Source organism: Macaca nemestrina, chromosome 7 (assembly GCF_043159975.1).
Source record: "Macaca nemestrina isolate mMacNem1 chromosome 7, mMacNem.hap1, whole genome shotgun sequence".
NCBI lineage: Eukaryota > Metazoa > Chordata > Mammalia > Primates > Cercopithecidae > Macaca > Macaca nemestrina.
The window spans coordinates 107,126,850-107,153,311 of record NC_092131.1 but is presented as its reverse complement, the minus strand read 5'-3'; the positions used below and the strand labels follow the sequence as shown (position 1 = coordinate 107,153,311).

Here is a 26,462-nt window from a genome sequence, read left to right as displayed (position 1 = left end):
CTCCACTCTGTGGAGCTAAGGGAAGAACACAGGTCCTGAGGATGGGGATCCAGGTCAGCCTGTGGGGGTCACAAGGAGCAAGGCTGCTGCCCACTGGAACTTTGCTGCCCAAACTCTGTGGCGGAAAAGAAGCGGGACCTGGCTCGCTGGTGCTGAGCTGAATAACTGCTGCCCAGGGTTCCATCCTCCCGCTGCCCTAGGTCAGGGCCAGCCCGAGCTGGGAAGGAAGTTGGACCTGGCAGGTAGGGGTGAGGGTGTAGTGGCCCAGCAGCCACAAGGGCAGGGTGCATCACAAGTCCCGGACACCAAAGCTGCTGGGTAAAATGAGGTAAAATGGGAGCAGGACAGGTGGTAGGGAGATGGAGAGGGCATGCTGGTGATGGGAACTCCAGAAATGAAGGCAGGAGAGGGATGTCAGGTCTCACCTAGTGGTACAGAGGGCTTGGGGTGGGGAGGAAAGGCAGGGAAGGAGGTGAGGGTGGGCCATACATCAGGGTTCCCTGAACACCAGCAGCCCAACAGAGAGGCTCTACATCACAGTTTGTGTCATGACCTGCAAATACAGAAGATGCATGAGGGGCTCCCCTCAGATGGGCCCGGGGCACCCCTATACCACCCAGAATTAGGTGGCCTGGCTCAAATCCTGCCTCTGCCTCTTCCCAGCTGTGTCCATTTAGGCACATAACTTAACTTGTCCGTGACTCCGACTCCTCAACGAGTGATAATGATAACACTACTTCATGGAGTTGTTGTAAGGACTGAGTAAAATACAGAGAGCGCTGAGAACAGCGCCTGGCACACAGTGCCACATAAGCATTTGCTAATATTATAGTTGGCTACAGTAAAGCAGTTTGAACATTAGCCAATATTTCCCAAGTTGTATTCCACGAAATCTTCAACTGAGACACTTCCATCAAAAAGGTTCTTATGGGCCAGGTACAGTGACTTATGCTTATAATTCCAACGCTTTTGGAAGCCAAGGTGGGCAGACCACCTGAGCCCAGGAGTCTGAGACCAGCCTGGGCTACATAGCAAGACCTCATCTCTACCAAAAAAAAAAAATATATATATATATACACACACACACACACACACACATATGTATATATACACACACATACATATACACACACATATACACACACATATACACACACATATACACACACATATACATACACATATATATATATAAAAATCAGCTGGACATGATGGCACGTGCCTGTAGTCCTAGCTAATTAGGAGGCTGAGGTGGGCGGATCACTTGAGCCTGAGAGATTGAGGCTGCAATAAGCCATGATCACTTCACTGTACTCTAGCCTGGGTGACAGAGTGAAAAGGTTTTTATGGTCAAGTAAATTTGGAAAAATCCTTATATCCACACCAAGCTCTGACAAGTTCACAGTTAAAAAATAAAAAATAAAAAAATAAACAAACAAAAAGTCTAAACAGCCCTCTCTAAGTTTATTTAACCCAGTGGTTCCAAACCTAGTCCATTATGGAACCCTCTGAACGCCTCCCAGGACAGTGTGCCATGGGACCTCAGTTTGGGAAGCACTCTGAGGAAAGGTGGGAAGGGAGTCTCTGAAAGCAGAGAAAGGGGCGACACCACCTGGCAGGGGAAGCCACAGAGAGATCCTAGTGCCCAGGAAGTGGGGAGGGGAGGAGGTTTTGGTGTGCGGCCCACAACAGAAGGGAAGGGGCATGTGAAGGACCCCAGGAGAGGGGGGATAGAGAGGACCAGGGTGATATTTGGATGTGAAGAGGAAATGGGAGGAGGCAGAAGTGACCCTGAGAATTCACACTGGGGGAGGTAGGAAATGGGGGAGCAGAAAGGGGGATGGAGTGGGACATGTCCTTCTTTATGTCCCCACTCACTCTCTGCACATTCACTCTATGACCCCTTCCCAGTTGTGGGATTGAGCTGGGTCTAAGTCCTGTGGCTTCCCTGAAGAGGGCGCTGGGAAAGGGAAGGTGGGGACAGATGCTTCCTGGGGGAGAACAGCCCTCAGAAGCACAGAAGCACAAACATATTCTGTCCTCACTATGCACAGATCGTGTGGTTGTAAAACCGACAGCAGTTGTCCAGGGCCTCTGGGCTGAACTCTGGGTTGATGCTAAAAAGAAAGCAAAGATTGCAGTGTGAGCTCCAGGCGTGGCTCTGCTGGCCACAACCAGGCTGTGCAACACTGGGAACATTGCTTCCAGTCTCCGGTCCACCCTTCCTGCATTGATCCTCGAGCCTTCACTTCCCCATCAGCTGCAGCCATAACATTTCTACCCTCACCCTGGTACCAAAGGCATTCCCCCAAGCACTCAGGCATTCTGTCCATCACTGTGGGTCCCATGCAGGTCCCACAGCCCAGGCCCTCACCTCTGGAAGGCCTCACGACAGCACTGGTATATTTCAAAGCTACTGCTGCTGAGGGTCATGTTCAGGAGGGACATGCAGTCGACTTCAGCCCCCCTGGGCACATAGAGGATCCCTGTGGAGGAAAGTGGTGGGTGGACAGGGCCCCTGGGCTAGCCAGAAAATCAGGGTTCCACCTTCTGAATCTGCTAGGCCTGCACTCACCTGCCATACAGGCATTCACCAGGGACACACAGGCTCCCGTGAAGAGTGCCCGGAGCACTATCTGGGAGAAGTCGCTCTTCCGTTGGGGGACCATGGAGGCTGCAAAGGGGACAGAAGTGCTCAGGGCCAGGGAAGTTATGTCCCTATCTGCCCATGTTCTGCAGCTCTGGCTGCATCGCTGATCTCCCTTCCTCTTCTACTAATAGATGGCCAGAGGGACAGACGTTGTCCTCCTGACCACTTGCTGAGCTCAGGAGTCCTCTTTGGCTTGGACCCCTAGGCAATGCCCCACATCTCCCCACACACCATGAGTGGCAGATGCAGGAAAAGAATGTGAGTTTGGAGTCAGGCAGACCTGGGATTAAATACAGGCTCAGCCACTCACTAGCTGAGCGACTTGGGCTACCTCTTCACTTCTCCAAGACTCTGTTTCCTTCTTTGTAAAACGGTATGATTACACCACCAGGCAGGGTAGCTGCCAGGAGTGGAAATGTTATTTGTAAAGAACTGAGAACTGTGCAGACCCTTTGACCCTATGCCCCACCAGGCCTGCCTGCCTGTCCCCTGTGGGTGTGGGAACAGGCAGGCCAAAGCCTTGGGGACAGGCCAGCACCACACCTCCTGTCCCTGAGCTAGGCTTGGCCTTCAAGGCCCAGGTGCTAACCTCCTGGGCCACCAGCAGCAGCAGAGAATCAGGGAATTCTAGGGCTAGGAGGAAACTCTATGAATTTTTTTTTTTTTTTTTTGAGACAGAGTCTCACTCTGTAGCCCAGGCTGGAGTGCAGTGGTGCGATCTCAGCTCACTGCAATCTCCGCCTCCTGGGTTCAAGCATTCTCGTGCCTGGGTTCAGCCTCCTGTGTAGCTGGGATCACAGGCAAGCACCACCACACCTGGTTAATTTTTGTATTTTTAGTAGAGATGGGTTTTGCCATGTTGGCCAGGCTGGTCTCAGACTCCTGACCTCAAGTGATCCACCTGCCTGGGCCTCCTAAAGTACTGGGATTACAGGCATGAGCCACCACACGTGGCCTCTATGGCCATCTTGTTTGGGTCCGGCTTTAGACAAATGAGACACCTGAGGCCTACATGTTCCCAGCAAGTTCAAGTCTCTGACTCTCCTAGACACTGGTAAGGCCCCGATTAGACTCACTCAAGCCTCCCAGCATGATCCCAATGGAGCTGAAATTGGCAAATCCACAGAGGGCAAACGTCGTGAGGACTTCAGCTCTGACCTGAAAATACAGAAGATGCATGAGGAGGGACTCCCTTCAGATGGGCCTGGGGCACCCCTACAACACCCAGGCTCCCTGGCCTTAACTTTATCCACTTCTTACATGTAATTGACCTTCAAGCCCACTGTGCTGCCCCTTCCCCAGCCTTGTGATTCCCACCTCTAAGTTGATTCAAACCGTACCACATCAAAAACGTAGCCCTCCTCTCTTATCTATCCTTCAACCTTTTTTTTTTTTTGAGACAGTTTTACTCTTGTCACCCAGGCTGGAGTGCAGCGGTGCAATCTCAGCCCACTGCAACCTCTGCTTCCTGGGTTCAAGAAATTCTCCTGCCTTAGCCTCCCATGTAGCTGGGATTATAGGTGCCTGCCACCACGCCTGGCTAATTTTTTGTATTTTTAGTAGAGACAGGGTTTCACCACGTTGGGCAGGCTGGTGTCAAACTCCTGATTTCAGATGATCCGCCCACCTCGGCCTCCCAAAGTGCTGGGATTACAAGTATGAGCTACCACACCCAGCCTGTCCTTCAACTTTTTTTTTTTTTTGAGACGGAGTCTCGCTCTGTCGCCCAGGCTGGAATGCAGTGGCTGGATCTCAGCTCACTGCAAGCTCTGCCTCCCGGGTTTAGGCCATTCTCCTGCCTCAGCCTCCCGAGTAGCTGGGACTACAGGCGCCTGCCACCTCGCCCAGCTAGTTTTTTGTATTTTTTAGTAGAGACGGGGTTTCACCGTGTTAGCCAGGATGGTCTCGATCTCCTGACCTCGTGATCCGCCTGTCTCAGCCTCCCAAAATGCTGGGATTACAGGCTTGAGCCACCGCGCCCGGCCCCTTCAACCTTTTAATCTTCATTACCAGCCTTTCTGGATGGGGTTCAGCCTTTCTTAGTCCTCTTGCTTTGGCCCTACTAAGCTCTGTCCTAGGGCTATTTGGTGGACAGCCCCTTCCCTGACCCTGCAGTCCTGGGCTTCCAGTTCACAGCATTCCTGTGAATGCTCTCAGGCTGAGAGAGGGAGTGTGGTGCACAGGAAAGAGTAAGGGATTTGGACCCCAGCCAGCCTGGTTTCTAGGATTGTCTCACCAACGATCAGCTTGAGCAAGTCAGTTACTTCTTTCAGTGTCAGTTTCCCTGTCTGGAATAGGGGAATAATAGTACTTGCCTGAGAGGGCTGTAAAAAGGATTATATAATGTATGGGAAACACCAGACAGAGAGTAAGTGTTTAAACATGATAGTTATTCCTTTTGTTCTTAACAACTGTCCTATTTCCCAGAAAGAAGTTTTAAGAGCCAAAATGAAATAATTCGAAAACAAAATTAGTTTATGAGTACAAAAAAATAGAATGGAACGAATAAGAGCTAATATTTTATAGCACAACAAGGTGACTATAGTCAATAATGACTTAATTGTACATTTAAAAATAACTAAGAGTATAATTGGATTGTTTGTAACACGAAGTATAAATGCTTGAGGGGATGGATACGCCATTCTCCATGATGTGCTTATTTCACATTGTATGCCGGTATCAAAGCATCTCATGTACCTCATAAATATATACACCTACTATGTACCCACATAAATTAAAAATTATTTTAAAAAATTGGTATAGAGCCTCCCCTCACACTATATAAAAATTAATTCTCGATAAATATTAATATTTTAAGCATAAAATGATAGAAAATATAGGATAATAAATAGAACTACAAGGTAGTATTATTACTCTTATTTTGGAGAGGAGCAAACCGAGGCTCAGAGAAGTTAACTAACTAAGGAAGTTCACACAGCAAGAAGGTAGCTGTATCAGAATTTGAACTCAGTTCTGACTCTAAAGCTCATGGTCTGAATTATCTCATCACATTATTTCAGGAATTTAACACTTTCCAGATAACTTTCTTTTTCTTTCTTTCCTTTTTTTGAAAACTTCTGCCTCCTGGGTTCAAGCGATTGTCATGCTTCAGCCTCCCAAGTAGCTGGGATTACAGGTGTGTGTTACCACACCTGGCTAAGTTTTGTATTTCTTGTTTTGCCAAACATTTCTTGTTTGCCATGTTGGCCAGGCTGGTCTCAAACTCCTGGCATCAAGTGACCCACCCTCCTTGGCCTCCCAAAGTGTTGGAATTATAGGCATGAGCCACCGTGCCCAGTCGCACTTTCCAGATAACTTTCTAAGTTTAGAAATAATGGAAGAAATCACAAAAGAAAAGATTTGGTATAAAATCTGTGTTAAAAAAACAAATCCCAAAAGCTGGGTCAAGTGAGAGCTGACAGGCACTGGGTGACTTTGTGCCTCACTGATGAAAAATAACTAAACATGGGCAGAGGAGACCCTAAGAAGCCAAGAGACAAAATGTCATCATATGTACTCCCTGTCCAAGCTTGTTGGGAGGGGCACAAGAAGAAGCACCCAGATGCTTCAGACAACTCCTCAGAGCTTTCAAAGAAGTGCCATGTCAGCTAAAGAGAAAAGAAAATTTGAAGATGTGGCAAAGGCAGACAAGGCTGGCTAGGAAAGAGAAATGAAAACTTACATCCTTCCTAAAGGGTAAAACAAAAGAAGTTCCAGCATCCCAACACACCCAAGAGGTCTCCTTTGGCCTCTTCTTGTTCTATTCCACGCATCACCAAAAATCAAAGAACATCCCAGCCTATCTGCTAGTGATGTTGCAAAGAAAGTAGGAGAGATGTAGTTATAAAACCACTGTGGAGGATAAGCAGCCTTAGAAAAAGACACCTGTGAAGCTGGAAGAAAAATGCAAAAGGAATATTGCTGCATACCGAGCTAAAGGAAAGCCTGATGCAGCAAAAATAAGGGAGCTGTCAAGGCTGAAAAAGCAAGAAAAAGAAAGGAGAAACATGAGAAAGAGGAAGAAGATGAGGAGGAAGGAAAGATGGGGAAGATGAAGATGATGAATAAGCTAGTTCTAGTAGTTTTTTTCTTGTATATAATGTATTTAAGCTCCCTCATACTAAATTCATTCCTTTTAAAGAAATACATTAAAATGTAAGGCCATGTAAGATTTGTTTTTAAACCATACAGTGTCTTTTTTTTTTTTTGGATAGTCAACATACTACCTAATGTGTCTTTAGGTAACCCTATCCTGGTGGTATTTTCAATAGCCACCAACCTTGCCTGGTGCAGTATGGGGGTTATAAATTGGCATGGAAATTTAAAGCAGGCTCTTGTTGGTGTGCAGCATAAATTAGTTATGTATGTGGATGGTAGTGCCTTCATCTTTAGTCATCTCTGATGCAGCTTACACAAAATAATTGCTGTTCTGTTAACTAAATACCACTTGGGCTGGGCGTGGTGGCTCATGCCTATAATCCCAGCACTTTGGGAGGCCAAGGCAGAAGGATCGCTTGAGGTCAGGAGTTTGAGACCAACTTGGGCAACATGGTGAGACCCCATCTCTACAAAAAAAGCAAAAGTTAGCCAGGTGTGGTGGCACATGTCTGTAGTCCCAGTTACACAGGGGCTGAGGCAGGAGGATCACTTGAGCCCAGGAGGCAGAGGCTACAGTGAGCCGTAATTGCACCACCGCACTCTAGCCTGGGTAACAGAGTGAAACCGTGTCTCCAAAAATACATACATACATACATACTACTCTGTAATTTTTTAAAAAGTTACAGCTGTTTTGTTGACATTCTGAATGTTTCTAAGTAAATACAATTTTTTTAATTAAAAAAAACAACAAATTCCTGTGCTTGCATCTTGTGCACATATACTAAAACTTCGATGATACAAAGATTAGCATGGCCCCTACCGAGGTTGACACACAAACTCATGAAGTGTTCTACATTTAAAAACCAAAAAATAAATTTCTGTATACAACATAAACGACAAAAAAGGAAAAGGCTAGGAAAAGTATATGTAGAAAATATAACAGAAAAAAGTTAATGTCTTTATAACATAAAGAGTTGATACAAATATTATTGGAAAAAATATGAAGGTACCTGCCTCTCTGCTTGCCCACCTACAATTGCGTTCCACAGAACAGCCCCAGCCTCCCTCCCTCCCTCCCTTCCTTCCCTCTCGCTGTCCTCCTTCCTCCCTCCCTCCCTCCCTTCCTTTCTTCCTTCCTTCCTTCTCTCTGTCGTTTGTTTTGAGACAGGGTCTCACTCTGTCACCTAGGCTAGAGTGCAGTGGCAAAATCATAGCTCACTACAGCCCCAATCTCCTGGGTCCAAGCGAGCCTCCTGCCTCAGTGTCCCAAGTAGCTGAGACCACAGGCGTGCACCACCACACCTAGCTAATTTTTAAATTTTTTGTAGAGACAGGGTCTTGCTTTGTTTCCAGGGCTGGTCTTGAACTCCTGGTCTTAAGTGATCCTTCCGCCTTAGCCTCCCAAAGTGCTGGGATTACAGGTGTGAGCCACCACACCCAGCCTCCAGTCATCTTCTTAAAATTCAAAATGTCAAATCTTCAGTGATTTCCGACTGCTCCTTGGCCTGCGAATTACCACCTGCTCTAGCTGTACTGATTGCCTCTGCTCTCTGAGCATACAAAGTGCTTTTCAACCTCAGAGCCTTTGCACATGCCTCTTCATTTGGAATGTTTTTCCCAGCTTGTCCTAGCTTATCCGTTCTCCAAGTTGGCTTAAATGCCACACCTCAGGGATATTTTTTCTGACCAGTCCAGCCAAGGAAGACCTGCCCTGTTTTTTTTTTCTTTTCTCTTGTTGTTTTCTTCATAGAACTTACCACAAATTGTGGTTAATTTAATTTTTGTTCCTTTGCTTGCTTGTGTTTTGCCTGTGTCTCTTACTAGATGTCGCTTCCATGAGACCAGAGCCATGTCTGTGTAATTCTCCTTTTTATCCCCAGTGCCTAGCAGAATGCCTGGCACCTAAATGGTCTCAATGAATACTTGCTGAAGGAATGAAGTCCATAAAAAAAGATCATGAAGTGCTTGCTTCGGCAGTACACATACTAAAATCAGAACGATATGGAGATGAGCATGGCCCCTGCGCAAGGACGATGTGCAAATTCATGAAGCATTCCATATTTTTACACTGTGTGCCTGTATCTAAACAGCTCATGTACCCCATAAATATATACACCTACTATGTACTCACAAAAATTAAAAATAAAAATAAATAAGAAAAAACAAGAAAAGGAAAGGGCGTGCTCTCTATTAACCTGTGAGGAGGGGGTGAGACGAGACCAGAGGTGAGAGTAAGCAGTGAGGGGAAACTTGTGCTTTTTACTCTATACAAACCTTTTTTTTTTTTTTTTTTTTTTTTTTTTTTGAGACAGAGTTTCACTCTTGTTGCCCAGGCTGGAGTGCGATGGTGCGATCCTAGCTCACTGCAACCTCCCCTTCCTGGGTTCAAGAAATTCTCCTGCCCCAGCCTCCTGAGTAGCTGGGATTACATGCGCTTGCCACCATGCCTAGCTAATTTTTGTACTTTTAGTAGAGATGGGATTTCTCCATGTTGGTAGGCTGGTCTCAAACTCCTGACCTCAGGTGATCCTCCAGCCTCGGCCTCCAAAAGTGCTGTGATTACAGGTGTGAGCCACCATGCCTGGTTTTTTGTTTTGTTTTGTTTTGTTTGAGACAGAGTCTCACTCTGTTGCCCAAGCTGGAATGCAGTGGCACAATCTTGTCTCACTGCAACCTCCTCCTCCCAGGTTCAAGCAATTCTCACGCCTCAGCCTCTGGAGTAGCTGGGACTACAGGCACATTGCACCACAACTGCTAATTTTTGTATTTTTAGTAGAGAAGGGGTTTCTCCATGTTGGTCAGGCTGGTCTCAAACTCCTGACCTCAAGTTATCTGCCCACCTCAGCCTCCCAAAGTGCTGGGATTACAGGTGTGAGCCACCGTGCCTGGCCACGAACTTGCTTTTTTAAAAAACCTAAAGAATCTATTCCTTTACAACTTAAAAAATAATTAAAAAGACAAGAAAAAGGACTTCCCATTGAAAGTTGCCAGTCACCCAAGTAATGCAAATTAAAACAATGAGCTATTGTTTGCTTATTAAAATAGTGAACCTTGTTTTTAAAAAGAAGCTACTCGATGCTGTTTAGTTGTGTGGTAAAATAAAAGCTCGCAGGCACAGCTGGTGCTGCTGATTTCAGCTGCTGCAGCCACATAAAGAATCATGTGGGAGTCAGTCAGCCCACACCTGGGAATGCTACAGAAATGATCTGAGAGGAAGGAAGAGCTATATGCACAAAGATACTCATTTCAACATGTGGATAAAAACCAAATAATAGAATTGTCCGTATGGCCCAACAGCAGGGGATTGGGTAAATATGTTAGGACACATATATCAAAAATGATGCTTATGTCATAATACTAAGTAAAAAAAACCCAAAAGAACAAAAATGGCTACAGCACAGTTTGGTTGCTACAATAGCAATTATGTAAACTCTCTCTCTTTCCCTCTATTTTTTTTTTTTTTTAAGACAGGGTCTTGCTCTGTTGCCCAGGCTGGAGTGCAGTGATATAATCCTAGCTCACTACAGCCTCAAACTCCTGGGCTCAAGCCATCTTCCTGCCTCAGCCTCCCAAGTAGCTGGGACTACAGGCATGCACCACTGTACTCTGCAATTTTTAAAATTTTTAGTAAAGACAGGGGCTCACTCTGTTGCCCAGGCTAGTCTTGAACTCCTGGCCTCAAGTGATCCTCCCACCTTGACCTCCCAAAGTGCTGGGAATACAGGCAGGAGCCACTGCGCCTGCCCGAACTCTCTCTTAAAAAGAATGGAAGAAAATGTAAGAAACAATAATAACTATTATCTGGAATGGTGAGATTATAGGTAATTTTTTCATTCTCAATAATGTTACTATTCTTTTAGAAAGGTTAATTTTAAAGAGCTTTTATAATTTTTAAAAATAAATTTTAACAGAAAGAGCCAACCCCTGCACTGAATCCATCATATTAACAGTGAAGGTGAGGCCGGGCACGGTGGTGCACACCTGTAATCCCAGCACTTTGGGAGGCCAAGGCAGGTGGATCATTTGAGGTCAGGAGTTCAAGACCAGCCTAGCCAACATGGTGAACCCCGTCTCTACTAAAAATACAAAAATTAGTTGGGCGTGGTGGCAGGCATCTGTAGTCTAAGCTACTTGGGAGGCTGAGGCACGAGAATCATTCAAACCTGGGAGGTGGATGTTGCAGTGAGCTGAGAATGTGCCATTGCACTCCAGCCTGGATGACAGAGGGAGACTCCATCTCAAACAAAACAAAACAGTGAAGGTGTTAGTGAAGTCTCCTTATCTCACTCACTCTCCCAGCTCATCGGGTGCACATGTGTATGCCTTTGGAGTAGATATGGCAGGCATCTCACCCCGTTTTCCAACAGAAGAGGAAAGGTGCTGTGGCTGGCCCAAGGCCACAGTGAAAAATGACCCATCTAGAGCTAGGTTTCAGACATCCCAAACAATCCTCTCTCCCCGCACCTCAGCCTCCTAAGAGGCCTTGAGAAAGATGGCAGTGAAGCCCGAAGCTGTCTTGTCTTCCAGGACTATAGGATGTAGGAGGTGAAGCACCACCTCAGTATGTCTCAGCCAGGCCCAGGGAGCAGGAGAGCAGCTGCCAGGGGCCCTCAGGAGTGGCTGTGCTGTGTCATCCCCCTGCCACAGGTAAGGGACTGGGAGTACTGGGACACTCACGGATATCCACTGCTTCCTGTCGCCGACCCACTCCTCGACCCCTGCCAGGCGGCGTTGCTTGTACTTGGAGAGTTCTTGATAGGCCACAAACTCATTCAGAAACAGCTTGATTCCGAGCAGCTCAGCTACCACTGGGCAGTCCTCCCACACCACACCCATCAAGAAGGCTACAGGCCGCAGGATGTAGGAACAGATGACCTGAGGGCACAAGGGTATGACTGGCACTGAGGGCTGGGCCTGGGCTCTGCTGGGCCTCCAGTCACCACTTACTGCCCACCTGGGGCCATCCTCTCTACAGACTGAGTGTGGTGGCCAGAAACGCACCTGGAAGCTGAGCCCTTGGACGTCCACCATGTCTCCCAGCCAGGAGAGGGCAGCATTGATGAAGTCCAGCACAGCCAGGAACGCAATCAGGTTGGCAGCGATGTTGGCGACCACCTTCACGGAGATGGCGGCCCCAGTGCTGGCTGCTTCTATGAGGTTCTGAGCATCTCTGTTATTGTGATCAAGAATGATCATTACTGGCCTGTCTCCACAATCAGCAAGGGTCCCTATCCTACAGGCTCAAATAGGAACCCTGGAAGAGCATTTCAGAGCAGGAAAATCTAATTTTCCCTGAGACCCAGAGAGAAAAAGGGGCTGGTCAAAGCACTGGGATAAGATCCAGGTTTCTAGCGCTGAACTGTCCAAGATGGAAGCCATCAGCCACACGTGACAGGAGGCTGTCTGAATTGAGTTGTGCTGTACAAAATACAGACCAGATTCTGAGGATTTAGTACCAAAAAATGCAAAATATCTCAATAATTCTTATACTGGTTACATGTTGAAATGACAGTACTTTGGGGTATACAGGGTTAAGTAAAATGGGTTATTAAAATCACCCATTTCTTTTCACTTTTTAAAAGACAACTACTAGAAAATAACAGGCGCCTCACATTACATTTCCATGGGACAGTGCTGCTCCAGTGCCTCAGAAGGTTGTGAGGTTGGGGTCGTCCACTGTGCCCAAGCAAATGTGTCCAATGTGGTGCCTTTTCAACATTGTTTAAGGTTTAAAGGTTACCTAACAGTTATTAAGACTATGACAGGATGTTAGGAGGTGAGTGAAATCAAAGATGGCACTCAGAATGTCAATGTGTGGTTGACACCCTGGCGGTCAGAGCTCAGGCACATAGATATGGGGGCATGGGGCCTTTCTATGACTCTCCTCAACATGTACACACACCAGGCCACAGACCCAAGAACTAGGCCACACCCCCGAGCCTTGCCCAGTCCATTGTTTCCTGATGGCCAGAGACTAGAAATTAAGATATGAGAACTGGAGAGTGCATTTTTGCAAATGCTATGGTCTGAATGCCAGTGTGGCAGTATTATGAGGTGGGACATTTAAGGGGTGATTGGGTCATGAGGGCTCTGCCTTCCTGAATGGATTAATCCATTCATGAATGTTGGATTAATGGATTAATGGGATAATGGGTTATCATGGGAGTAGGACTGGTTGCTTTTTGTTTTGGGGGCGGAGTTTCGCTCTGTTGCCCAGGCTGGAGTGCAGTGGTGCGATCTAGGCTCGCTGGAACTCCACTTCCCGGATTCAAGCAATTCTCGTGCCTCAGCCCCCCAAGTGGCTGGAATTACAGGTGTGAGCCTCTATGCCTGGCTAACTTTTGTATTTTTAGTAGAGACGAGGTTTTACCATGTTGGCCAGGCTGGTCTCGAACTCCTGACTTTAAGTGATTTGCCTGCCTCAGCCTCTCAAAGTGCTGGGATTACAGGCATGAACCATCACAACTGGCCTTGACTTGTGGCTTCTTAAGAAAAGGAAGAGAGATCTGAGCTAGCATGCTCAGTTCCCTGCCCGGCACCCCTCAACCCCTCGCCATGTGATGCCCTATGCCACCTTGGGACTCTGCAGAATGCCCAGCAGCAAGAAGGCTCTCGCCAGATACGACCCCTCAACCTTGGACTTCTCAGCCTCCATAGCTGTAAGAAATAAATTCTTATTCTTTATAACTTACCTAGTTTCAGGTATTCTGTTATAAGCAACAGAAAATGGACTAAAATAGCAAATGAAGCCAAAACCAGGGCAGGGAAAGTGGAGAGATGGGCCTGGGCTGGTGGAAGACAGTGAAGGACAGAGAGAAGAGTACCCTCTGTTTTGTTCCCCCCACCTTGTACAACTACCCCCTCCGCAGGACCTCCTGCTGTGCTTACCCATAGGTCAGTTTCATTCCTTCCTCCCTCCTAAACTTGGACTCCTCCACCTCCGGGTAGACCAGCTTGGAGAGGGCCAAAGCACAAGGGGCAGCCATCACGGAGGCTGCAATCAACGAGGTGGCATCGATCTGCAAGAGTGAGAGTGCGGGTTCTAGGTGGACAGTCAGAAGAAATGCTGGCGACCAAGGAGTGTGGCCTAGGGCAGCAAGGGCACATGTGTAGTCTGTCCCACTGATATGTCCTCATTGTCATAACTGCTGTCATCACTAATAATAATACCTTTTATGTGTCGAAGGTCACAGGCTATATGTATAGGACCTTCTATTTCTTCCTGATGCTTCCCTAAGTTAGGAATGACAAATATTATTATCCTCATTTTACAGACAAGAAAACTGAGACTCCAAAGGATGAAATACGGCTTCCCAAAATAAAGGAAGAGAAGGAATTAAAGCCCATCACATCTTTTGGCTCCAAGTTCAAGATTCTTTCTTCCTTTCTAGGCTGTCACTGTTGACCACTAATCCCCGTGAGCTGAGGTTTCCCCCTTAGTGGAGGAATTTGTGATGGTTTCAGACAAAGCTCTAGAACCTGAGAGTTGAAATGAAATGGATTTAAGAGCTAACCCAATTCCACCTTAGTGTAGGTATGTACTAGCATAGGAAGGTACTCCCTCTCTAGGCCCTCTCTTTGAATGCTTACTGTGACAGGGAACTCACCATTACAAGGCAACCCATCACATCCAATCCTGCAGTTTGAGAACTCCTTCCCAGGAAATCTGCCTCCTATGACAGCCACCGTTTGGCCCCGAGTCTCCTTCTGGGAGCCACACTACGAAAACCCTTTCCAGCAAGATGGCAGAGCAGTGTCGGCCCCTGGGATTCTCCCTTCCAGAAATTTTTATCTTCAGTGTGACCCCAAACCCTTTGCTTCTCTGTTCTTTTCCACAGAGAAATATGACATGTTTCCCCCATCACCGTATCATTTACCAAGCAGGGAAACCAGAACCAACTCAGACATCTAACAATGGGAGACTGGCTAAGCATCATCAGGCTGTCATTGAAAACAATGGTCATCAAGGCCTCACAATGACATGGGAAAGGGCCCACAACATTGCAGGTAGAGAATAAACAAAACTGGGGGCAGTAGGGAAACAAACTCCACAACGATGCATGAAAAGATTAGAAAGAAATACACCAAAATGGCAATAAATTGACTGTCCATGGCTAGTGGGGCCAGGGGTGATTTTCTTTATTTTTTCTTCTGAGATGGAGTCTTGCTCTGTCACCCAGGCTGAAGTGTAGTGGTGCAATCTTGGCTCACTGCAACCTCTGCCTCCCAGGTTTAAGCAATTCTCCTCCCTCAGCCTCTGAGTAGCTGGGATTACAGGCATGCACCACTGCACCCAGATAATTTTTGTATTTTTAGTAGAGATGGTGTTTCACCATGTTGGCCAGGCTAGTCTCGAACTCCTGACCTTGTGATCTGCCCACCTGGGCCTCCCAAAGTGCTGGGATTACAGGCATGAGCCACCATCCCTGGCCAATTTTCTTTTTTTTCTGCATTTTGGTATCTTTCTTTTCTTTTTTTCTTTTCTTTCTGCATTTTGGTATCTTTCTTTTCTTTTTTTCTTTTCTTTTTTTTTTTTTTTTTTTTTTTTTTGTTTTTGAGACAGAGTCTCGCTCTTTCGCCCAGGCTGGAGTGCAGTGGTGCGCTCTCGGCTCACTGCAAGCTCCGCCTCCTGGGTTCACGCCATTCTCCTGCCTCAGCCTCCTGAGTAGCTGGGACTACAGGCGCCCGCTACCTCGCGCAGCTAATTTTTTTTTTTTTGTATTTTTAGTAGAGACGGGGTTTCACCGTGTTAGCCAGGACGATCTCAATCTCCTGACCTCGTGATCCACCTGCCTTGGCCTCCCAAAGATTATAGGCATTTTGGTATCTTTCGAAATGTCCACAATATTTTTTTTAATAAACAAAAAAGCAAAATAGATGTTTCTTCTTAAAGTTTGTAATAAGCCAACTGCATTCTCAAGTGTTAAATAAAAATAAAAAGGAGGAAGGAGGTAAGTTGAAGACAGACACTCAGGCTGATAAAAGCAGAGGGCAGGCCAGACACAGTGGCTCACGCCTGTAATCCCAGCATTTTGGGAGGCCGAGGCGGGCAGATCACTTGACGTCAGGAGTTCAAGACCAGCCTGGTCAACATGGTGAAACCCCATCTCTACTAAAAACACAAAAATTAGGCCGGGCGCAGCGGCTCACGCCTGTAACCCCAGCACTTCAGGAAGCCAAGGTGGGAGGATCACAAGGTCAGGAGTTCGAGACCAGTCTGGCCAGCATAGTGAAACCCCGTCTCTACTAAAAATAGAGAAAATTATCCAGGTGTGGCGGTGTGTGCCTGTAATCCCAGCTACTTGGGAGGCTGAGGCAGGAGAATCGCATAAACCCAGGAGGCGGAGGTTGCAATGAGCCGAGATCGCACAATTGCACTCCAGCCCAGGCAATAGTGCAAGACTCCATCTCAAAAAAAAAACCCAAAAAACAAAAAAACAAAAATTAGCCTGGTGTGGTGGTGGGTGCCTGTAATCCTAGCTCCTTGGGAGGCTGAGGCACAAGAATGGATTGAACCCGGGAGGCAGAGGTTATAGTGATCTGAGCACTTCAGCCCGGGTGACAGAGTGAGACTCCATCTCAAAAAAAAAAAAAAAAAAAAAAAAAAAAAAAAGAAATAAATAAAAAAGAAAAGCAGAGGGCAGATCATGGGCACCCCTCATTACCATCTCAGGGAAGTGCCAGGCCTGCTGCTGAGAAGCCAGGCTGGAGACCCTCTCAGACTCTGAATCCAAGGAATTGTGTCTTTCTTCTTTTTCTAAACCCCAGTTGTTTCTTTTTAATGATCGACAAAACTCCTTAAAACGTGAACAAGAATTGGCAGCAGCCTGATACCTCCCCAGGGCCCTGTGTGGGCACTGGGTGTGCAAGCCTGGGCCCCTGCCCCTTGCTGGATGAAGCCCACTCGGGGCAGGTGTCCTCTCTGGACTTTCTGGGCCAGGCTTTGCGACTTCACCTGCTTCCTCCTCAGTTGCCCAGCCCCAGCTGGGATGGTGCCACACCTGGAATCTTGGTATTTTCCTTCCACTAGGCAGGATCCTGCCCCTTCCTCTGACTTGTAGATTACATCTGGTTTGTAAACCTGAGTCACAGCAGGGAACACACCCTGCAGTTGTCACATTCCTGGACACTGTCCCCTGGGTGACCCAGTTGTGGTCACAGCCTCAAATGCTGGGGTTGCTAGTTTCCAGTTCATCATGGAAAGGGCTGAGTCCTGCACAGGCAGGACTCCCTGGGCACCGGGCCAGCCACTGCTAACTACTCTGCAGGGCTGTGACATTCCCCAGCCCTGCCTCCCAGGCACCTGGCCAGGAAAGCCTTCTATCCTAGCATCCCAGGGCCCACACCTGCCCATGGCCCTTCTTTCTCTGACCCAAAGGGTCTCGCTCTGTCACCCAGGCTGGAGTGTAATGGTATGATCATGGCTCACAATAGCCTTGACCTCCTGTGCTCAAGTGATCCTCCCACTTCAGCCTCTCCAGTACCTGGGACTATAGATGTATGCCACCATGCCCAGGTAATTTTTTATTTTTTAAAGTTTTTAGCGATAGGGGTCTCCCTATGTTGCCCATGCTGGTCTCAAGCTCTTGGTCTCAGTCATCCTCCTGCCTTGGCCTCCCAAAGTAATGGAATTACAGGCATGAGCCACTGCACCCAGCCTAGTAGCTACATTTCTTTGTTTTTTGAAACAGAGTCTTGCTGTGTTGCCCAGGCTGGAGTGCAATGGCACGATCTTGGTTCACTGCAACCTCTGCCTCCTGGGCTCAAGCAATTCTCCCACCTCAGCCTCTTAAGTAGCTGGAATTAAAGGCACCTGACGTCATGCCTGGCTAATTTTTGTATTTTTGTAGAGACGGGGTTTCTCCATGTTGCCCAGGCTGGTCTTGAACTCCTGACCTCAGGTGACCCACCCGTCTCGGCCTCCCAAAGTGCTGGGATTACAGGTGTGAGCCAACACACCCGGCCATAGCCACATTTTAAAAAGGAAAAAGAAATAGGTTAAATTAATTTTAATAATTTCATTTTTAATTTAATATTTAACTCAATATATCCAAAATATTTTCTTTCCACCCATGTAATCAATATAAAACTATCAATATGGATGACAAAATAAAAATTAAAAATTAATAAAACATCTTAAAATTTTTTCAATACGACTAGCCACATTTCAGGTGTTCAATAGCCATGTGTTTGGGGGCTACTGTATTGGCCAGTGGAGGTCTAGATATATCCAGATATCAGCAATAGGAGGGATGTGCGGAGAAGAGAGCCAGAGTGAGCAACAAAGTGGTCTTAAGAATGTGGGAGCTGGCCGGGCGCGGTGGCTCACGCCAGTAATCCCAGCACTTTGGTAGGCCGAGTGGGCGGATCACAAGGTCAGGAGATCGAGATCATTCCGCCTAACACGGTGAAATCCCGTCTCTATTAAAAATACAAAAAATTAGCCGGGCGTGGTGGCGGGCGCCTGTAGTCCCAGGTACTCAGGAGGCTGAGGCAGGAGAATGGCAGGAACCCAGGAGGCGGAGCTTGCAGTGAGCCGAGAGCGCACCACTGCACTCCAGCCTGGGCGACAGAGGCAGACTCTGTCTCAAACAAAAAAATAAAACTAAAAAAAATAAAAATAAAAAGAATCTGGGAGCTTGGAGGCCGGGCGCAGTGGCTCATGCCTATAATGCCAGCACTTTGGGAGGCCAAGGCGGGCAGATCACCTGAAGTCAGGAGTTCGAGGCCAGCCTGGCCAACATAGTGAAACCCTGTCTCTACTAAAAATACAAAAATTATCTGGGCGTGGTGGCGCATGCCTGTAATCCCAGCTGCTTGGCAGGCTGAGGCAGGAGAATTGCTTGAACCCATGAGGTGGAGGTTGTAGTGAGCCGAGATCAAGCCACTGCACTCCAGCCTGGGCGACAGAGGGAGACTCTGCCTCAAAAAAAAGAATCTGGGAGTTTGAAGGAAAGAGCAAGAGAGACCCTTCTGGGATTCAGGGGCTGAGGGTAGAGCCAAAGATACCGAGGAACTGACTGGGGAAGGAAGTTAGAGGGAGTGCAGTGCAGGGCTGGTGCAGTGACTGCCATGAGCCAGGTGGTGGCAGAAGAGAGCTGCTCTGGAGACAAGACTGGGGGCAGATCCAGAGATTGAAGGGAAGGAAGGTTTGTTAGGTGCTTTTCAAACTCTGGGCCAGCTATAGTTGTAGTCTGGGGCTTTCAAATCAGAGACTGTGAATGGAGGCTGAAGGGCACCTAGGGCTGATCCTGGCTGCCTCTGCCCATTCTGTGCAGCTAAAGGGAAGTGGGTACCCAGGCCCTATCAATGGGGAAGCCAGATTGCCCCGTGCTGGGCCTGGACTTTTGCCTGAGAAAGGGAAGGAAAAAGGGCTGAGTTTTAAGCCAGACTGTGGAAATGGGCGAGCATTCTTCCAGTGTTTAAGTTCTAAGTAATGACTAGGAAGAACACCAGGGTTATTCTTTTCGTTGGCTGAGGGAACCAGAACAAGGTTAAGACATTTAAAGCCCTACATTCTGAAAATATAATGGCATCCCCTCCCCCAATATCCTGCCATGAAGAAAAGTTTCAGGAACAAAGTTTTGGGTTTCCATTTTTGAAATATCAAATTCCTTCTCTTGGGACTCTGAAAACAATACCCAGGATGAAGGGCTCAGAAGCCGCCTCGGAAGAAGCTTTTCTCTCCTGCCCTCCCATCTCTCAGTCCAATTCTCCCTCAAGGCTAGCCATAAAAACTAGAATTCCTCTTCTCCAAGGCAGGGCACAGAGACCAGAAGCCCTTTTCCCAAAACCCAGCCATCAAAGCCTAAACACATCGCTCTAACTTCTCTCTGCCTTTCTGGGTAAAAACTGGCAATAAAGAAATTATCTGACGTACCTTGTCTGACTGCAGGTCATGAGACCCCCCTTCCAGAAGGAAGAAATGCATGCTCAGAGAGGCCAAGAAGAGTCTACGCAGACAGGTTTTGCGGTTTTTCCTCCACTCAGTATTAGATCACACTGCGTTTGTCCAATTCTGTTTCTACGTGGCTGTCCATACTTTGTTGAACCTGAGCACAAAATTTCCCTGTATCTTTGGGTCTTCATTCTGAAGGCTCCCAAGTGTATACATTAAATAAATTTGTGTGCCTTTCTCCTGTTAATCTGCCTTTTGTGAGTTGATTTTTCCGTGAACCTTCAGGGGGTGTAAGGGAAATTTTCCCTTGGCCCCTACACTACCGAAAACAATTGGTGGTGGGGTAGGTGGGGAGTGCACCAGCTTTAATGAGCCCTTTCTAGGCCTCAGCAAGACAGGTGCAAACCAGATGATAGTCTCTAGAATTCTAGATGGGAGGGTGCCAGGCCAGAAACCAAAGCTCCTGAGCACAGGGGGACTTCTTGAAAAGTCAAGCAACAGCCGGCCCTTCCCAGACAGCTCTGTGGGATGTAGAGCTGAGCTTCTTGGTGTGGTCCAGGCATCCAGAGTGAAGGAGACATGGAAGGGCAGGCTGGCTGTTTTTTCACCCATCCCTCATCATCTCCAGGGACAGAGATGAGAGAGATAGGTGGAATTTGGGACTAAAGAAGGGGACAGTATAGCTCATTCTCTGGTCACTGCCCCCGCCCATCCCCCCCTTTCACACACACGCCGCGCGCGCACACACACACACACACAGCATCCAGAGAGCCTGGGGGTCAGGCGAAGGCATGGCAGGGTCAATCTCCAAATCAGCACACACAGGCCACCTCGCTCTCATGCAGAATGCTACCGCCTTGTGTGGAGGAATGCACCCAGTGCATAACTGTACTGCCGGGCATTTAGGCTGCCCTGTTTTCTTGCTTTTGCAAATAATGCTGAAATTTTGCATTTCTTGAACACTTGTGAGAATATCCCTATATCACAATTTTTCTAGCTGGATCAAAGGGAGAGAATATTTTTAAAGTGATTGAAGCTGGATGCAGTAGCTCATGCCTGTAATCCTACTATTTTGGGAGGCTAAGGCAGGAGGATTGCTTGAGCCCAGGAGTTTAAAACCAGCCTGAGCAACATAGCAAGACCCCATCTCTACCAAAAAAAAAAAAAAAAAAAAAAAAAAGCCAGGGGTGGTGGTGCACGTATGTAGTCCCAGCGATTCAGGAGGCTGAGGTGAGAGGATTGCTTGAGTCCAGGAGTTTGAGGCTATGGTGAGCTGCGATCGCACCACTGTGCTCCAGCTTGAGTAACAGAGGGAGACTCTGTCTCAAAATACATATAAATACATGTTGGTGTCATGTGGGGAGTTAAAAAAGAAAAAATAAATAATTTTAAGTGATCTATATAATAAAAATATAATATTTTATTATATAAATAAAATTTTTGAAAGTGATATATGATAAAATAATAAAATATTATATATATAATAAAATAAATATATAATAAATAGACTGATAGTCATTCACCAAAAAGGTTACACTAAATTAAACTCTTACCATGAGTGGGTGAGTACCACATACTCTTGCCATTTGGAGGCATGTAATGGGTTGTATATCACTTAGAAGAAATTAAGTTATTATTATTTTAATTCTTTTGAACATCAGTGAGTTTGAATATCTTTTTATAATTTATGAACTATTTTCTCCTTATCAATGATTCTCATCTTTTATTTTTTAAAAAAAAAGAAAGTATGTGAGTACTCAGGTGTATATACCTAAAAGACTGCTTACACAGAAAGATTTGGAATGACATTTTAGGTCAGTGGGTCTCAAACTGGGCGAGCATCAGAATCACCTGTGAGGCCTGTTGCAACGCAGTATGTTGGTCCCACCCCCATCATTTCTTTTCTTTTTTTTTTTTTTTTGAGATGGAGTCTCACTCTGTTGCCCAGGCTGCTGTGCAGTGGTGCTATCTCAGCTCACTGGAACCTCCGCCTCCCAGTTTCAAGTGATTCTCCTGCCTCAGCCTCCCAAGTAGCTGGGGTTACAAGCACCCATCACCATGGCCAGCTATTTTTTTGTATTTTTAGTAGAGATAAGATTCCGCCATGTTGGCCGGGCTGCTCTTGAACTCCTGACCTCAGGCAATCCGCCTGCCTTGGCCTCCCCCATTGTCTCTGATTCAGCAGGTCTAGGATGGGCCCAATAATTTGCATTTCTAACAAGTTCTCAGGTGATGCTGACAATGCTGGTCCATGAACCCCACTTTGAGAATAGCTGTTCTAAGCTATTAAAAGCAGTTACCGGGCCAGGCGAGGTGGCTCACGCCTATAATCCCGGCACTTTGGGAGGCTGAGGCAGACATATCACAAGGTCAGGAGTTTGAGACCATCCTGGCCAACATGGTGAAACCCCGTCTCTACTTAAAAAAAATTAGCTGGGCATGGTGGGGTGTGCCTGTAATCCTAGCTACTCAGGAGGCTGAGGCAGGAGAAATGCTTGAACCAGGGAGCTGGAGGTTGCAGTGAGCCGAGATTGTGCCACTGCGCTCCAACCTGGCAACAGAGCAAGACTCCATCTCAAAAAAAAAAAAAAAAAAAAAAAAAATTCAAATAGAAAATTAAAAAATAGAAGCAGTTACCCACGGGAAGTGGGGTTAAGAAAGAGATTTAAAAACTTTTTCCTTTCTGCAATAAGCAAGAATTTCTTTGATCATTAAGGAAATAAAATTGAGACCTTTGAAGATTTGCCTGTGAAAGCACAAGTGTGAAAGCACAAGGTGTTTTACGAAAGTAAAGCATTATTACCGGGCATTATGTGAGGGATGCATTTGAAAATTCCCCTCTACCCGCCATGCAGTAGCACTGTGATTGCTTTAAGGGCCTAATTCACACCACTGGATTTTGACTTACAAATGCTTTATGCTGTGTAAACTGCACAGGAAATAATTTAGGAGCAGAGGCAGGACTTGGGCCCAGAGAGAGTATGGGGAAGGGGAGGAGGGAAGGAGTAGGACGGATCTCTAGGGACAGCCCAGGTGTGAGACTGGAGAAACGAGCATGAATTTTGGAGTCAGACAGATCTGGGTTTGGGCATCTCACTTACTCTGGAGCCTCAATTTTCTCATCTGGAAAATGGGGCTATTAAAACACCTAGCATACTGCTTGGCACCTAGTATGCACTCAGTAAATGGAACACCGGGCAGCTTTGCCCCAGGCGGCCATGCACAAAGCCCGAGCAAATGGTCCAGCCTGGTTCAGGGGAAGCCACTCCTCTTGCCAGCACAGCAGGCCCAAGAGAGAAGATCCCAGGGCTGCTCTGGCCAGGAGCTGTGTGGGGCTCCCACAAAGATGGGTTTCAGGTCCTCAACATAGCCGAGCAGAAGGAGGGCTCTGCCTACCCCAAAGGAGATGTAGGCGCCCAGCAGGCTGCCAGCAATGGTGGCGTAACCTCCGGTCATGACAACATGGACTTCAGAAAGTGTCATGTCTGCCAAGTAGGGCCGGATCAGTAATGGAGCCTCGGTCTGCAAAGAGGAAAGATGTCAGACAAGCAGGGTGGGGGTGGTTGGGCACACCCTCCCCCTCCATAGGTCACAGTCAGTGCCTGGGAGTCCCACGGTAAGAGGCAGCAGGGTGGGGTAAAGACCAGTGTCCGTACTTGGCTGAGCCTCTCTGAACCTCAGCATTGCCCATCTCTGCAGAAAGACCCGCATCCCTCCCTCCCGGCCTGACAATGCTCCCCTGTGTCGACAGCCTGCCACGTGCCAGGTACCCTGCTAGGCACGTCACCTTTGTTACTCACAACCTTCTAAGATAGAAGTGGGCATCTCCGTTTTCCAGGAGAGCAAAAGAGGTTCAGAGGGGTTCCAGGAATGACCCCTGCTTACGTAAATGGATGGGAAGCAGATCCTGCTGCAGGCCCAAGCTCTCCTGCTGCCACAGTGGTGACCGAAAGAAAGAAGCTGCGGCATTGGATGAGGGGTGCATTTCTGGGCATCTGGGCAGCCCGAAGCCCTTCGTTATTCACTCAGTAACTAGTTACTGAATGCCTACTGTGTTCCAGGCACTGTTCTATAGAATAGGAACATGGGGTCAACAGGATAAAGTCCCTGCCTTCACGGGGCTTCTATCCTGGGAGCAGTGGAGGGCGGGAGGGGAGCTTTAGCAGGTGGTGGGAGGATATAGATAATCAACAAGGAACCAAGCAGGTAAGCAATGTCATTTTAGACGGTGATGAAAGCTATGAAGATATGTGTGAGAATGCCTACTGGTTAGGGGTGTTTAAAACTGAGTAGGCCAGGCATGGTGTCTCATGCCTGTAATCCCAGCACTTTGGGAGGCTGAAGTGGTAGAATCACCTGAGGTCAGGAGTTCCAGACCAGCCTGGCCAACATGGTGAAACTCCATCTCAACTAAAAATACTGAAATTAGCCGGGCATGGTGACACATGTCAGTAATCCCAGCTACTAGGGAGGCTTAGGCACGAAAATCACTTGAACCTGGGGGGTGGAGGTTGCAGTGAGCCAAAGATTGTGCCACTGCACTCCAGCCTGGGTGACAGAGTGAGACTCCATCTCAGAAAACAAAAACAAAAAAACTGAGAAATCGGCAAAGGCCTCTCTGAGGAGGTGACATTAGGTTAGGGTTGGCTGAGACCTGAAGGAGCCAGTGACATGGTTTGATAGCACAGCATTCCAGGCAAGCGAACAGCAGAGGCCCTAAAGCAGCAAGAAGCTCTGCAAAGTCCAGAAGCCATAGCAGTCAGCATGTCTGCTGCAGATGGGCGTGGGGGAGCTGCCTGAGATGGAGGCAGAGGGGGCAGGTGTGCCACAGAGGGGCTGGGAAGCCGGGGTGAGGGGTGAGCTTGCTTAGGCGGGAGTGGAATCATCTGCTTTGTGTGTATGAAGGGTCACTCGGGTGTATGAGTGAAGGACAGATAGTAGGGGCAGGGAGAAGAGGTAGGAGGAGACAGCAGTGTTCAGGTGAGAGGCAGGTGGCCCGGGCAGCGGGGGGGTGTAGATGGGCCACAGAGGCAGCGCTGTGGGAATGCTGATAGACTGGATGCCGCGGTGGGGGAAGTGGAGGAAGGCAGGGCAGCTCCTCCAGCTCCAACTGAACGATCCTGTGGAAGATGTTCCCAACTGCTAAGAGGGGAAGGGCTTCAGAGGGGCAGAGGTGATGAGGGAGGGGAGCAACAGTTCTGGTTGTTTGGACTTAGCGTCTTAATGTGAGACACCCCTTAAATCTCCAAGTGGACCGTCAAGGGGCCAGTTGACCTGTCACTCCTGAGTTCATGGGAGGTCAGGACTGCAGAGCAGGACCTGGGAGGCATTTAGAGCATTTAAAGCCATGGGGCTAATGTGATCCTGCAGGGAGGCAGTGTGGATGGACAAGAGGAGAGGGCCCAGGCCTGCCACATGTAGAGAGGTTGAAATGATATCACTGACCCCTGAAGGCTCCCCATTCCCCCTTCTTGGGGGAAATGAGGCACAGACCCTGGCACCTAGGTCAGTTTGACCAACAACTTGTCCGAAATGAATTCACCTTGGCAGCGCTTCACGTCGCCCAATGTCACCCCGCCTATATATTTTCCCAGCAAAACACATGGAACACATTTGCAGCCTTTCATATAAAATAACTGCTTTGCATTTTAATAGTGTTTTCCTCTTTTGCCTCATTTTGAACACCTTAAGGGACTTTTTTGACAATTTATCTGAGAGTATGTCTATCTTCATTGGCTAAAAATTAAACAAAAAACAACCAGAAAAAAAACTTTCAAATCAACACACTTGCACCACAGAAAAAAAGATAAAAATATTCCCCAAAGTTTCCTAAACTGTACAGTGAAATATGGCATCTTTTGACAAGAGTGTCTCTTGGTGACTCAAACATTAAGCAGATGGGCCAGGACAGGCCTTGGCAGAGTCTCCAGAGGGCCATCCTCAGGGGATCAGGCTTTCTGAAAGGGACTCAGCACCGAGGGTGCTTTCAGAGCCACATTTACTTTGGAAAATACATTTTAAGAAAGAGGGAGAAAAGAAAAGACAAAATAATGCAGTGGAAAAAACTCTGACCAGAAAGAAGAAAACCTGGATTCGAAGCCATGGCTTATACGTGTGGGATCTTGGTCAAGCAGTTCCCATCCCCTGAGCCTGTTTCCTCACGTATAAGATGAGAAACTGGACTCCATCTGTAGGAGCTGTGAGTCTTCAGGCTGATGAAGACCGCCTAGGGCTAGAGTGGTAAGAGAAGCCAGACAGATGACATCCTCCCTGGCACGACCCAGTCATCCCCCAAACAGCGTAGCCCTGGGGCAGCAGAATTTGAGGACCCTGGGAGAAGGTTCAAATGGCTCTTCCTTGGACTAAATCAGAGCTCTGGGGATCCAGGGAAGCTGCCCTCTTTGGGGAAGCTGCTGATGAGCATGAGGGTAGGAGGCTGCCATACCCACCTGGCTCACAAAGATGTTTCCAGCCACGCTCAGGGTCTCAGTGGCTGTGGTATCCATGGTGACTTGCATCAGCCAGGCAATCTAGAAGGAAGCAGAGTGTTCTTTGTTGGCGGACATCAGCAAACCCCAGAGTCAAAGGGGGCTGGAGTGAAAGACCTGACACACCTTCCTCCCAACTCCCAGCCCAGTGAAGGACCCCCTCATCTACATTTTCCCAAAAGGTCAATTCATAATCTTCTTCCACACCTTCATCGATAGGGGCTTACCCCTTCCCAAGGCCACCCATTTCGCCATAGGAATGCAGAAAGGATTTCCTGGCCAAATATATTTGAGAATTGCGAATTGCGCGCGCGCGCGCGCGCGCGCG

The 26,462-nt window shown here is 47.6% G+C and overlaps 1 protein-coding gene and 2 non-coding genes across 6 annotated transcripts in view; 2 read left to right on the top strand and 1 right to left on the bottom strand.

Moving 5' to 3' along the window:
- Positions 1–1,284: 1,284 nt before the first annotated feature.
- Positions 1,285–26,462, bottom strand: part of LOC105464705 (solute carrier family 28 member 1) — a 68,164-nt gene continuing 42,986 nt past the window's right edge. For 2 of the 4 annotated variants that reach the window (XM_071100777.1, XM_071100778.1), the window contains exons 11-19: positions 26,096–26,176; positions 23,043–23,168; positions 13,637–13,767; positions 11,750–11,918; positions 11,426–11,623; positions 3,727–3,808; positions 2,576–2,674; positions 2,375–2,486; positions 1,286–2,117 (exon numbers count right to left, since the gene is read on the bottom strand). In XM_071100777.1, coding sequence (XP_070956878.1) covers positions 2,045–2,117; positions 2,375–2,486; positions 2,576–2,674; positions 3,727–3,808; positions 11,426–11,623; positions 11,750–11,918; positions 13,637–13,767; positions 23,043–23,168; positions 26,096–26,176 — 1,071 coding nt within the window. In that variant the 3' untranslated portion in view covers positions 1,286–2,044. Of the gene's footprint in view, positions 2,118–2,374; positions 2,487–2,575; positions 2,675–3,726; positions 3,809–11,425; positions 11,624–11,749; positions 11,919–13,636; positions 13,768–19,628; positions 19,801–23,042; positions 23,169–26,095; positions 26,177–26,462 lie in introns of those variants that run through there. The other 2 variants (XM_071100779.1, XR_011626230.1) reach the window with 2 other exon arrangements.
- LOC112423647 (U6 spliceosomal RNA) lies at positions 7,506–7,608 on the top strand. The gene has a single exon (XR_003014122.1). It is a non-coding gene; the product is annotated as a U6 spliceosomal RNA (small nuclear RNA).
- On the top strand, positions 8,710–8,813 carry LOC112423646 (U6 spliceosomal RNA). The gene has a single exon (XR_003014121.1). It is a non-coding gene; the product is annotated as a U6 spliceosomal RNA (small nuclear RNA).